Source organism: Rutidosis leptorrhynchoides, chromosome 3 (assembly GCF_046630445.1).
Source record: "Rutidosis leptorrhynchoides isolate AG116_Rl617_1_P2 chromosome 3, CSIRO_AGI_Rlap_v1, whole genome shotgun sequence".
Taxonomy (NCBI): Eukaryota; Viridiplantae; Streptophyta; class Magnoliopsida; order Asterales; family Asteraceae; genus Rutidosis; species Rutidosis leptorrhynchoides.
Window position 1 is genome coordinate 54,641,234 of NC_092335.1, and position 14,981 is coordinate 54,656,214.

The window sequence follows — 14,981 nt, forward strand, 5'->3', positions numbered from 1 at the left end:
GTCACTTGTACGGGTGACCTGTCACTCGTGTGGGAGCTAAAGAACAGCTCCTGCACGCCGATTTTCGTGTTTTTGGCCCAAAAGCTCGATTTTCGCAAGTTCTAACCTCAAAACCACATGAAAAACATCATATAAATCATATAACAACTATTTCTAACATCAATTAACATATGCAAATACAAAACATGAAGATTCAAGCTCAAAATACCTAAAACCCACTTTACACCCAAACCCATTTCTTTAAGAATTAACACACGAATTTAAACAAACAAACCTGGTTTGATGATCACAAAGATGATATAAATCAGTTCCTAAAGCTCCACAAACTGATTTCAAGCTTGGATCAAGTTAGGGTTTCAAGGGAGTAAGAGTTTGGGTACGAGCTAGATTTTCTAATTTGGGGAAAATGCAAGAAAAGTCTGGAAGCAGGCTTATAAATGGGTTAAAACCCATACCCCATAACACACGGGTATTTACCAGTTATCTAATATCTTTCGTATTTCGTTAGGAGGTCCTAACGGAGTCCAAATTAAACAAACGAACCTGTTATGCGACCTTTGTCACAAACTGGTCTTAACTACATAATCAATTAATAATAAACATATTATTAAAATAAAAGCATATTTTAAACACAAATATAAACCTCAGGGCAATTAAGTAATCTTACTTCTAACCCCGGTTTCAGTCTGTTACAATCTTTATGTCGCTAATCATGTTAATTACGGTCAATTGCAATAGCTAGTTGGGGTCTTTTGCTTTTGAAATACTTTAAATATAACAATTTTTCGGGGGTAAAAATAAATATGCGTGTGTGTGATTGGATAATTAAACTTAATCAACAATCTGAATTAAGCAAGTTTTATACTTTTATCAAAAAGAATGTCGAATGGTTTCGAGCTGTCACCCATTAATTACATTTTGCCCCAAAACTTATAATTAACATAGTAGTGAAATGACCCGTGGAACCACGAGTTTGTTTAAACAAAACAGTTTAATAATATGTTTTAAGTATTAAGTGAATGTAAATGCTAAAGTCATTTAGTTTAATAACCCGTGGAACTACAGAGTCCGATTAAGAAACTCGTCAGCCGAACATTTCATCAAACACCTAAAATGCATATTAAACAATTCACATCCAATCATAAGAGATAATATTGGTTGTCATTTTATTTTAAAAGTGTAAATTAAAATATATATTTAAAATTGGTTTCCTTCTACTTAGCTTTTATACATTCTCGTACTTAATTCAAAATAATTAATTAAAATAATTCAAAATTATTTAATTTTAATAATTTTAATAATTATTAATAATAATAATTAATTAATAAGATTTAATTTTAATTCAAAACTATTTAGATTAATGACGTCACCCACCATGCTTAGATTTTTTTCTTTTGTTTTTTGATTTTTTTTAACAAAAAAATTAGCGTAATAATGACATCATCGTTATAGAATTTTAAAAGAAACTATAGATTAACATATGCAATGATAATAAAATAAATCATTTCGTTAGTATAGGTTGGAAAGGCATAAGCAAGCAAAAAGCGAAGACAAAATCATAAATTCAGAAAATGGTATTCGCATAAATTGGAGTTGGATCGTCATCCAACAGGAAGAACATGTGCCGAATTGTCTCAGCTTGAAAGTATTCTTGGAGATTTCAGATTTGCAGATGGTTCGTTTGACTCATGGTCGTGTAATCTTAGTAATAACGGTTGTTTTCATCATCGGTTCTACGTGAACTAATTGACGAAAAACTGCTCCAAGACGCAGCATGTCCGATGGAAACAATGCGCAACAATTTGGTTCCGGAAAAAATAGGCATATTCGTGTGGCGGGCTCAAAGGAATAGACTCCCGGTAAGAGTGGAACTCGAGAAAAAAGGAATTGACCTTGACTCTATTCGTTGTCCGATTTGTAACGAAGACCTAGAGAGCATAGAACACGTTTTGCTAAAATGTTCGTATGCGGTGGATGTTTGGAAAAGGCTTTTCAAATGGTGGGGATTGACGTTTCCAAATGGGGCAAGTCTTTGTGATTTACTCCAAGATGGTAACCGATTCCCAAATTCGTCCATACAATCAAAAATTTGGCAAGCCTCGGTGTGGGTATGCGCAAATAAGATATGGCAAAATCGCAATTACAAAATCTTCCGAAAATCTTCATGGATGGCTTCATTGTTGATTCAAGAGGTTCAAGTTAAAAGTTTCGAGTGGATTGCAAACCGATTGAAAAAGATGACACTTTCATGGCTCCAATAGCTCTACCCATGTGTAATCTTTGATCCTGGTTAACTTTAGAGTAGAGCTGTTCGTTTCGTGCTAGTCAAGAGTCTGTAATTTGTCTTCGTGTTCTTGTTTTCTTGTTTTCACCGGTCCTAGGGTAGATGCTTTCTTGTTTCATGTAATATTCGTATTGTTGTAAATATTTGAAGTAATGAGATGATTGCTTTTCAAAAAAAATAAAATCATTTCGTTAGTACTGTTTTCCTTAAGAAAATAAACAAATTAACATTACAAATAGTAACATTATCAACCAACCATTACAATTTACAAAAGGTTAACGTTTGACCAACTCATTATTCTTTCAAGTCCAGACGGACCGCTCTCCAAACCAAATAGTCAATTATATACAAAAGTAATAATACACCTCTACGCTCTATTACTGAACTACTGATGAAGAACGAGAGATTCGATCACATACGTAGGATTACTATTAATATACAGCTACTAATAAATGGCTCCATGATTTAGAGTTTAATGATAAGCTTGGCTAAGTCATACGATCAATTCTATCTAGTTATTTGTATAAATTTAATTTAATTTACTTTTAAGAATGAGGATTAATTAATAAGATTTGTTGAGAGTCCCAGTTTAGAAAGTTTGCATTGCCATTGGCATTTAATTTTATGAGGGTCGGTGAAGTCGGTTAATTCTTACGTGTTTTATGAAAGAAATGCCTAAGAGTTGATGATTTTATGACGTTCCTTGTTTTATAAATTTCATTCAATTTATTCATATTTTACATCTTTTTTATTTATTTATTAATTGCATAAAGAACATTTGTCAGTGAATATGGTGAAACGTGTTTAAACAAGTATTTCCATTGTTCGAGCTTGTCCCGTGAAAGAGCATGAGATTTTTTTAAGGTTGACTTTGTTTCCTGAATTGTGTTAAATAGAAAAAGAACTTTAGTAACTGCGTTTTGTTAAAAATCATGTTAACACGTTACTATATACTTTAATAACCAATAATTACAAAGTATTTAGTCTAAAATAGTGAATCTATTTTATACGGAGTATTTGTTGGATGTTTTAGAACATTTTGTGTAGGATAAAATAATCGATGACCGGATAAATCACTGAATCGTGGTATCACTTTCCGAAAGTAATTATTCGACCCTTATTGCCTGGGTTACACGAATATCACTTTGGGATAAGACAGAGATTAATTCTTGTTTTTGGCACAAAACAAGAATCCTTTTTGCTTAAGAGTATTAAGGTATTTTCTTTGTATGTGTGTATTACTTCTTCTTTTCACCCCTTCTCATGAATGATAATCATCTATATATATAGGCACCCACAATTATTGGTAAAGATATATATAATATCACTTGGCCTATTTGTAATATATATCTTTCGTAACTTTAACAAGTGGTTTCATGAACAATAATATCATTTCCATTATCAAAGAAAATGTTGTCACTTTTACATAAGATATGTTATACTTTTCATTATCAAACAAGAGTGATTACAAGTATTATCCATTTCACTTATCAAAGCAAAATTGGTTACATGAATAATACTTTCATGATATGATTACAAGTATTATTTATTCCACTTATTAAAGTAAAAGTGGTTAAAAGAATAATACTTTCATGATAAGATTACAAGTATTATTCATTTCACTTATTAAAGCAAAAGTAGTTAGAAGAATAATACTTTCATGAATCACTCAACCTTTTAGATAACACACCAAATCATAAATTTCATGCTAAATGTTTTATGTAGCTTCTTGTGCTTCCTCTTCAAAGGTAGCACCAAAACACTTAGTGAAATTTAACATGAAAATGTCGTGCTGCCTCTTCATGTGTAGCACGAAAATGTCGTGCTGCCTCTTCATGGTTAGCATGAGAACACTTGGTCAAACCTCGTGCTGACTAAGAAGACATAGCACGAGAACACTTAGTCAAATCTCGTGCTGACTAAGAATACCTAGCACGAAAACATTTCATGCTTACTAAGAAGACTAAGCATCACAACTCATGCTTACTAAGAAGACTAAGCACGAAAACACTTAGTCAAATTTCGAGCTGACTAAGTCATTATAGTGACTAAAGGAAAACCACTTGGGTCCGGGTAATCTATCACTTAATGGGTGTACACTCCGTACCTCCTAACGCATTTACAAGTGTAGACTAAATCCCTCAATTACACTAAATTTCCAACAATCCTCCCCAATTTAGTGCAATTCGTTTCATGAGAAATAAACAAATAAAACAAAACTCATGCATAAATGAAAATATCTTGAAGATTGAATTTTCACCTTAGTACATTACACATTCCAAATATTTTAGAATCAGGGTGTTCTAAGAATTGAACCCTTCAACCCATTTGAATACCTAAAAATAACATACACATAAGTTTTCAAATACTCTAAAGCTATCCTGACACTTTACAAGCCATGTGTCCATATCCTTTCATGATTGTATCCAAAGCTAAAAGTCCAAAGCTTTCTTGAAGCGGCAAAACTTCACAATAACATAGGTAGTTCATTTCAGTCATGCACCTGCTATTGCACTTTTCAAATAAACCATTAAGAAGCTAAACTTCATCCTCACCTTCAACAGGTCCGAGTACATACCATACCTTGGGATGATATAAAATTTTATGTACTCCAAATTTCTAAGTATAAGCCTTCCACATTGAATTCAACTTCTAATTTTCATCAGAAGGGAATTGGGTATCTTATAATTAGAAATTTATGTGGACTTTAAACCCATCCCTTTAGCAGACTTATTAACCAAGTCTCTAGCTAATCCCTTCGTCAAGTGATCAGCTAAGTTCTGTTGTGACTTCACAAACTCTATAGAAATCACCCCATTCATGATGAGTTCACGAATCATGCTATGTTTGACACCCAAGTGTCTAGACTTCCCATTGTACATCTGGTTATAAGCCTTTGCTAATGTAGCAGCACTATCACAGTGGATAGACATAGGGGCTATAGGTTTAAGCCACAATGGTATCTCATGAATCAAGTTTTTAAGCCATTCTGCCTCTTTACCAGCAGCAGAGGCTGCAAAACAAACTCAGATTCCATCGTTGAGTTGGTAATACAAGTTTGCTTCTTGGAATCCCATGAGATGGCACCTCCACCAAGCAAGAATACCCAACCAGTTGTTGAAGAATGGTCTTCAACATTGGTTATCCAACTCGCATCAGAATATCCTTCTATTACAGAAGGAAATCCACTATAAGATAAACTATAGTCCATAGTTTTCTTTAAATACTTCAATACCCGCCTAATTGCTTTCCAGTGATGAGTACTAGGATTACTAGTATATCTACTCAATTTTCCCACAGCAAAAGCAATATCCGGCCTTGTATATGTCATGGAATACATCAAACAGCCAATCACCTGAGAATACTCAAGTTGTGATACAGTAACAACTTTACCTTGGTTAGGCATAAGCTTCTCACTTGGATCTACAGGTGTACTCACAGGAGTACAGTCAAAGCAATTGAACTTCTTCAACACCTTCTCAATATAATGAGATTGAGAAATAGAAATTCCTTTGCTTTCACGTTTAATCCTAATACCAAGGATAACGTCAGCCTCCCCCATATCTTTCATGGAGAACTTTGAAGACAAAAATTCTTTTGTTAAATCAACCTGACATTGGTCAGTTCCAAAGATTAACATGTCATCAACATATAGACAAATAATAACTCGTTTACCAGAATCATCAAATTTGCTATATACACATTTATCTGCTTGGTTTAATTTAAAACCACTAGATAAAACCACTCCATCAAATTTTTGATGCCATTGCTTAGGTGCTTGTTTCAAACCATATAAGGACTTCACAAGTTTGCACACCTTGCCTTCATTACCTGGCATGACAAAGCCTTGAGGTTGATTCATATAAACCTCCTCATCCAATTCACCATTCAAGAATGCTGTCTTCACATCCATCTGGTGAATAACCAGATTGTGAATTGTAGCCAAAGCAATCAACAGTCTAATGGTAGTGATACGTGCCACGGGAGCATAAGTATCAAAATAGTCAATTCCAGACTTTTGTCTAAAGCCTTGAATGACTAACCTTGCCTTGAACTTTTCAATAGTTCCATCCACCTTCATCTTCTTTTTGAAGATCCATTTGCAACCCAAAGGTTTGCAACCAGGAGGTAGATCAGCTAACACCCAAGTATTATTGCCCATGATGGAATCAATCTCATCATTAATTGCTTCTTTCCAGAAAGCAACATCTTGAGACCTCATTGCTTCATCATATGTTTTAGGATCATCATCAACATTGAAACAATACGAATATTGGGTAGAAACATCATCCCTGGAACCTTCAACTAAGTATAGTTGAAAATTTGGTCCAAATGATTTAGGTTTCCTTTCTCTTTTGCTTTTCCGAAGCTCAAGTGACTGATCAACAGCCTTTTCAGAGACTTCATCATTTCAATCCTTATTGATTCCATTGTTACTTGGAATCGTATCCTTTGGTCTAGGTATAGATGAAAATCGATTTTCATCAAAGATTGCATCCCTTAAATCAATCACAGAATTGAATGAGACAAATTCATTAGACTCTATTACATAGAACCTATATGCCTTGGAATGTTCAACATATCCAATAAAAATGCAATCTATACCTCTTTCACCTAAATTTTTCTTTTTGGGATCAGGCAGTCTTACAACCGCCCTACAACCCCATACCCGAAGATAATTCAAGTTAGATTTCCTTTTATTCCAAAGTTCATAAGATATAATCTTGTTTCTTTTGTTAGGAACTCTATTAAGCTGTAACAACCCAAACCAAACCACGTTCGAACCCGCTTAAAGTATCACAAAAAAAAAATTTGTTTGTTCAGCAACTGGCGCGGCGCGCCAGTACCCCGCGCGGCGCGCCGATCTGGTCTGTCCAAAAAGTCTTGAAATGTGAAAATGTTTGACCACTTCCCGACGTATTTAGACAAAACGCTTTTCACAACATATTCATATATGAAAAACTAACACGTTCCATTCATAAAAAATAAGTTTTACGAGACCGGGCCCACATCGGCCGTTTTACGACTTTCGTACAAAATTCAAGTTTTCAACCATATGATTTTTAACACAAAACAAAGCCGAGCATGGCGATTGGGGATACGCTAACCAATCCTAATCAAATCCAAAAGAAAGCCTTCTAAAGCAACTACGCGAGTCCACTAGTTCCCACGCTTACCCGAACCACCGCATCCAAGCAAATCTATAAAAATGTAAACAACGAGAGGGTAAGCTAACGCTTAGTGAGTGATAACATACCACATACATATATATGCATAAAAAGGACAAGCCACAAAATATCAAATACCGCATACCGGAGCATCCAAGCATAAATGCTAGCTAATCTAAGCATACCGTACGATCACTAGGCAACGAGCTAAAGATACCTCAATAAAATATAAGTTCACTAACGACGATGTGAACAACGCCAAGAAGCTACACCCGAAGGGTTAGCTACATCACGACAATACAACAATATATATATAACAATATATAAACGAATAAGGTTAACCCATTAACCCATTACCGAAATACCAAACACCACAATGAAGATTGGCCGAACTACACGAGCCTTAGTAATTCGAAACCACACGAGATTACTATCTTCAACAAGACAACATCGAGATTGGTCGAACTACACGAGCCCTAGTAATCCGAAACCACACGAGATTACTACCTCAATAAGATGACCGAACTACACGCGTCATCGTGAATCCGAACTACACGCGACTCACTTCTCAACATCAAAACCCTTCGCCATTGGGGTTATATCATTCACATCACAACCACGTGTGATAATGTACACACCAAATGTGTACCTCGCCAAAGGTGATCAACCAAAACGCACAACCGTGTCAATTGGACCTATACACAAGTCCATCAAAACCACTTATATGTGAAGTGAGCTCTATAGCCGAGAATCACTTCACCCGACCCGCACCCATCCTACACATACATATGCACATAGGATATTAACACTCACCTTGTCGCCTTGATGAAACGCTTCCAAATAATCCGCAACTCGTCAATGGAAAGCACCTAATCCATAATCATAAATACCACAACACAATTAGGATGGATTTACAAACCAACCCAATTCGACACTTAGTGCAATTTCGACCCAATTGCACTTCCAAGCACAAACCGTGCCTAAACTAACCAATAATCACTAACACAAGTGATAATGGTCCTAATATGCCAATTAAACCCGAACACAAGTGTTAACCACTTATCGTTCTCAAAATCGCCCATAAACCCTAATTTTGACCCATAAAGTCAAAATCTCACCAATTACAAGTTTTGACACCAAAACATATTTAACTCGGTTTTATACTTCAACTTAATCTATTTTAAGTTTATAAACCTCATCGAATCGACATTCGGGTCATAATCATCAACAAACCCACTTTGACTCTAGTCAAAATTAGTCAACCACAAGAACCCTAAAGGTCTCCAATACATCAATAATCACTAATACTAGTGATTATACACCATTCTCAAGTCTTAAACATGGTTAAATCATTAACCAACCCAAAACCCGCCTTTAACACTTATAAACCCGAATCTTGGTGTTAATCTTCAATTAACAACTAAATGGGTTCTATCTATGAATCATACAATCAAAAGCCCCAAATTTGAATGATGAACACAAAAATGAAATTCGGAGTTAGAGCTTACCACTAGTATCACCGCGTAGCTAAGAACGATGAGAACAAACTTGTCTACTACACCAAAGATCAAAACCCGCTTCTTCCTTTCCAAAAATCTCTTTGAATCAAATGGGTGTTTGAGTTCTTGAGAGAAATATGAAAAGAAAAGGAAAAAGAAATGAATAAATGAAATGGGTGGAGGAGGTTAAGTCCTCAAATCTGGCTCAAACGCGAAAAGACCGAAATGCCCTTTTAAAAACTCTAAAATAACAAAAGGGGTCTGCCAGCGACATATGGCGCGGCGCGCCATAACCCCGCGCGGCGCGCGACTGGGCAGAATCAAATCCAGGTCTTACAACTCTCCCCCACTTAAAATCGATTACGTCCTCGTGATCTTCACCACTTAACCATTCCGGACCTACTCAACGGTCCTCAATCATAAGTCCCAATCCGAACTTTCCTAGACAATTCTTCCCAACAAATCGCCTCTAACAACTAAAATGGTCACCCGCGATTTATCGATAAACCCGTAATCCCGAGCACTAAAACCATGCTCAATCCCTCACACCGGGAAATACTCAACCAGTCTCGAACCGAGATATCAACCCCTAGCATACCATACCAAGTACATCGCTAGTAACCACCGCACATCAAAATAAAGTCAACCATCTAAACCGACGAAGACCGAGAAGAAGTAAATCCTTACGGATAACACTTACCACTAAACATCCCTTGTAGTGCTCAATACGACCCATACGCAACTACCGTAACATCATAATCCAACGGCTAGTACCGATAGCTCCCAAAACTACTATGGAAACGCAAATCCCAAGGTGGACAAAATCAACTATCGTCACACCCGTAACATCATGTGAGCGAAACACGGCTATCGCATCACTAAACATACAACATGGTCGACCCCACCATTGGCATATCAAACGACCAATAGATCAAACATCATGGCCCTCACGACCCAACCATCGGTGTATAAAACCACCGATAGATCACACATGGTCCTTACGACCCCACCATTGGTGTATAAAACAACCAATAGATCAAACATCATGATCCTTACGACCCCACCATCGGTGTATAAACAACCGACAGATCACACAACACGAAGGCTGGCCGAAAACTACACGTGCCTTAGTGAATCCGAAACCACACGCGACTCACTACCTTCACCTCAACAACAATCGGGATTGGCCGAACTACACGCGCCTTAGTGAATCCGAACTACATAAGAGTCACTATCCCAGAGGAATGACCGAACTACACGAGTCATTTGTGAATCCGAACTACACGAGACTCACTCCTCAATACAATGACCGAAACCACACGAGTCATTTGTGAATCCGAACTACACGCGACTCACTTCCACAATAAGATGACCGAACTACACGCGCCATCGTGAATCCGAAAACATACGCGATCCACAATCTCAACACAGGAATGGTACTCGCATTTCCCACCGGTACTCACATTTCCCGATAATGTTACACCATACCGACATAACACTACTCCCTTGATGAAGTCAGCGGACCCCGAAGGTCATGCTCCACCAATATAACACTACCCTCATGATGAAGTCAGCGGACCCCGAAGGTCATGCTCCACCAATCAGTAATCCCATGATGAAGTCAGCGGACCCCGAAGGTCATGCTTCACCAATCTCAACACCGGATGAAGTCAGCAGACCCCGAAAGTCATGCTTCACCGATATAACACCACGCTCATGATGAAGTCAGCGGACCCCGAAAGTCATGCTCCACCAATCACGTACTACCATGATGAAGTCAGCGGACCCCGAAGGTCATGCTTCATCAATCAACGCCCTTTTGGCCTCGAACAACGAGTAGCGTAACATCGCGCTCTGCTACGCCATAGTGAATCCTAACGGATACCACTAACCATTCACACAATCGAGCAAGAACCGCCTATATCAAACATAGGTACCCAACAATAGTTCTCTAAAAGGGAATCCGATACACACATCCCTTAACCGAGGGATTTCACCCCGCTCGCCCAACACGTCCATTATCTCTCAACGAGATTTACCACATTATCACCTCGGTGATAATTTAAATCCAAACCATAAGTACAATCTAACCGGAATTGTTCTCTACCACAAATCGACCAAAACTAGGTCCCAACACAATTTTCGGATCTACTAAAAACGTCATTCGAAATCTCACACTAGGACTTCCTCGTGCGGGAGTGTAACTCCCCCACTTGGAACTACGTTCCATAACCGCATCTTGTACAACCGTATAATGCTACCAAAGGTAGACTTTACCAACAATTGGGTTCACACGACCCATCACCATATCTTGCTCCCACCTTGAGCACACGAAGGATTTCAACCAATCCTTAAACACTTCGAACGAAAAGTGTACCGCAAATTACACCACTCTACTCTCGCAATCATCCAATTGCTTTAGTTTGTCAAATTTCACCCGATCACTCATGTACCTAAGGGTTTCACTTTGGTACCCTAAGTACAATGTAACCGCAACACAATCGGAGTTGAACACCACGCTAGTAGGTATAAAAGAGGCACCTAATGTCGCGTCATATAAACTCCATTACCAACATACATCGAGATTCAAAACACTCGATCTCAAGGGTTCCAACCACCCGACGAACCTCATGGTTCATCAACTTCCACACTATAGCGAACACGCGCTTAACAATCGAACACCAAAACCCATTTCCATGGCTTGGTAGAAACATTTCCAAATACTAAGGAATGCTTGGTTGCACCAAGTCTTACGCCCTTCGCCCATTAATCAAAACATCACCATAGGGTACTTCCATTAGGAACGTCACCCATAACAACAATATACACAACACAAGGCATTTTACAAACTCAAATTCAACAGCACTTAATAAATAATCAAAGGACATATTTATTAAAACGAAACGTACCTTAACGTCTCCTTGCCGCACCCGTCCCCGCTAACTTGGGACATTCCGACTTACGATGTCCTTCTTCTTGGCAATTGAAGCACACCATGCCATCACTCTTTGGTACCGAACATTCCTAAGACTTGTGACCCCTCACGCCACAATTGTAACATCTAGGCGCACTAGAATCCAATATACTCGTCCGCGTACCACCCGTACTCACGCTCGGACTCTTAGTCCTCTTACTTGGAGCACCATACGAAACAACCCTTCTCTCACTTGAAGGTTCACACCTCTTCGATCGTGAATACGAATCGAAACCTCTAGCCAAGTCAAATAATTCTGCAAACGATTTCGCTTGACCCAGGCTAATTTTACTCTTCAAGTCGTCATTCAAGGTCCGATAAAAATCCCCCATCAACAAACGATCATTCCCCAAATACTCCGGGCAAAAACGAGCCTTCGCCATAAAGGTCGTCTTGAGAGTATTCAAATCCATAGAACCCTGTTGCAATTTTCGCAACTCATTACGCATTTCCGACAAATCGACTGAAGTTCGGAACTCCTTGAAGAATTCCTTCTTAAACTCGTCCCATGATAACGCCATAAACGGTTCACCACCGACAAGATCAATCTTACCATCCAACCAATCCTTCGCCCTACCCCGCAACAAACTAGTAGCGAGTCTTGTCCTCTTCTCGGGAGGGCATTCAATAGTACGAAAACACCCTTCGACATCCGAGATCCAAGTTGTGCTTATCAAAGGATCCGGTTTCCTGTCATACATTGGGGGTTTAGTCCTCATGAAGTTCTTAAGACAACGCTCCATTCCACTACTACCTTGAAGTTCGGAATACTTCCTATCCATTTCTTCTCGAAACGCACTCATTTGCTCCGCAACGGCGGCCGTAACTCTAGCGTTAAACTCCACGTCGTTCGTCTCAATCCCATTTCATGTTGCCATTCTAAGGAATGCAAAGCGATCAGACCACAAACGTATAAAACACACACAATACCTCCTCCATCTTGCTAAACACTAGTCGTACATCACTTGCTAGACATGATTTGCACCCGTAATAAGGTTTGCAAGTCCTTATTACGCACACACGCTGTATCGACTTGTTAGTACAACGACTGTCTCGCTCGATGCTATAAATAAACACAAACGAAATTCTACGCGATATAAACACACGCGAGAATTATCATCACAACACAATCATATATTAATAATATCCGCCTTACTAATATAAACGTTAGTCAACCTATAAACAAGGCACTAACTAAACCCATTTCGACCCGTAATCCTACAAGTCCCGCAACAAATTAAGCACACACAAAAGTCTAAGTCTAGGCACCTATCTCAAGTCACCTAAATCCCTTAGACCATGCTCTGATACCACTTGTAACAACCCAAACCAAACCACGTTCGAACCCGCTTAAAGTATCACAAAAAAAATTTTGTTTGTTCAGCAACTGGCGCGGCGCGCCAGTACCCCGCGCGGCGCGCCGATCTGGTCTGTCCAAAAAGTCTTGAAACGTGAAAATGTTTGACCACTTCCCGACGTATTTAGACTAAACGCTTTTCACAACATATTCATATATGAAAAACTAACACGTTCCATTCATAAAAAATAAGTTTTACGAGACCGGGCCCACATCGGCCATTTTACGACTTTCGTACAAAATTCAAGTTTTCAACCACATGATTTTTAACACAAAACAAAGCCGAGCATGGCGATTGGGGATACGCTAACCAATCCTAATCAAATCCAAATGCAAGCCTTCTAAAGCAACTACGCGAGTCCACTAGTTCCCACGCTTAACCGAGCCACCGCATCCAAGCAAATCTATAAAAATGTAAACAACGAGAGGGTAAGCTAACGCTTAGTGAGTGATAACATACCACATACATATATATGCATAAAAAGGACAAGCCACAAAATATCAAATACCGCATACCGGAGCATCCAAGCATAAAGGCTAGCTAATCTAAGCATACCGTACGATCACTAGGCAACGAGCTAAAGATACATCAACAAAATATAAGTTCACTAACGACGATGTGAACAACGCCAAGAAGCTACACCCTGAGGGTTAGCTACATCACGATAATACAACAATATATATATAACAATATATAAACGAATAAGGTTAACCCATTAACCCATTACCGAAATACCAAACACCACAATGAAGATTGGCCGAACTACACGAGCCTTAGTAATCCGAAACCACACGAGATTACTATCTTCAACAAGACAACATCGAGGTTGGTCGAACTACACGAGCCCTAGTAATCCGAAACCACACGAGATTACTACCTCAATAAGATGACCGAACTACACGCGTCATCGTGAATCCGAACTACACGTTACTCACTTCTCAACATCAAAACCCTTCGCCATTGGGGTTAAATCATTCACATCACAACCACGTGTGATAATGTACACACCAAATGTGTACCTCGCCAAAGGTGATCAAGCAAAACGCACAACCGTGCCAATTGGACCTATACACAAGTCCATCAAAACCGCTTATATGTGAAGTGAGCTCTATAGCCGAGAATCACTTCACCCGACCCGCACCCATCCTACACATACATATGCACATAGGATATTAACACTCACCTTGTCGCCTTGATGAAACGCTTCCAAATAATCCGCAACTCGTCAATGGAAAGCACCTAATCCATAATCATAAATACCACAACATAATTAGGATGGATTTACAAACCAACCCAATTCGACACTTAGTGCAATTTCGACCCAATTGCACTTCCAAGCACAAACCGTGCCCAAACTAACCAATAATCACTAACACAAGTGATAATGGTCCTAATATGCCAATTAAACCCGAACACAAGTGTTAAACACTTATCGTTCTCAAAATCGCCCATAAACCCTAATTTTGACCCATAAAGTCAAAATCTCACCTATTACAAGTTTTGACACCAAAACATATTTAACTCGGTTTTATACTTCAACTTAATCCATTTTAAGTTTATAAACCTCATCGAATCGACATTCGGGTCATAATCATCAACAAACCCTAACTTTGACTCTAGTCAAAATTAGTCAACCACAAGAACCCTAAAGGTCTCCAATACATCAATAATCACTAATACTAGTGATTATACACCATT

The 14,981-nt window shown here is 38.4% G+C and overlaps 1 protein-coding gene across 1 annotated transcript; it reads left to right on the forward strand.

Moving 5' to 3' along the window:
• The first annotated feature begins 1,790 nt into the window (after positions 1-1,790).
• Positions 1,791-2,261, forward strand: LOC139899989 (uncharacterized). The gene has a single exon (XM_071882809.1). The coding sequence runs from the start codon at positions 1,791-1,793 to the stop codon at positions 2,259-2,261; it is 471 nt and encodes a 156-aa protein (XP_071738910.1).
• The last annotated feature ends 12,720 nt before the right edge of the window (positions 2,262-14,981 follow it).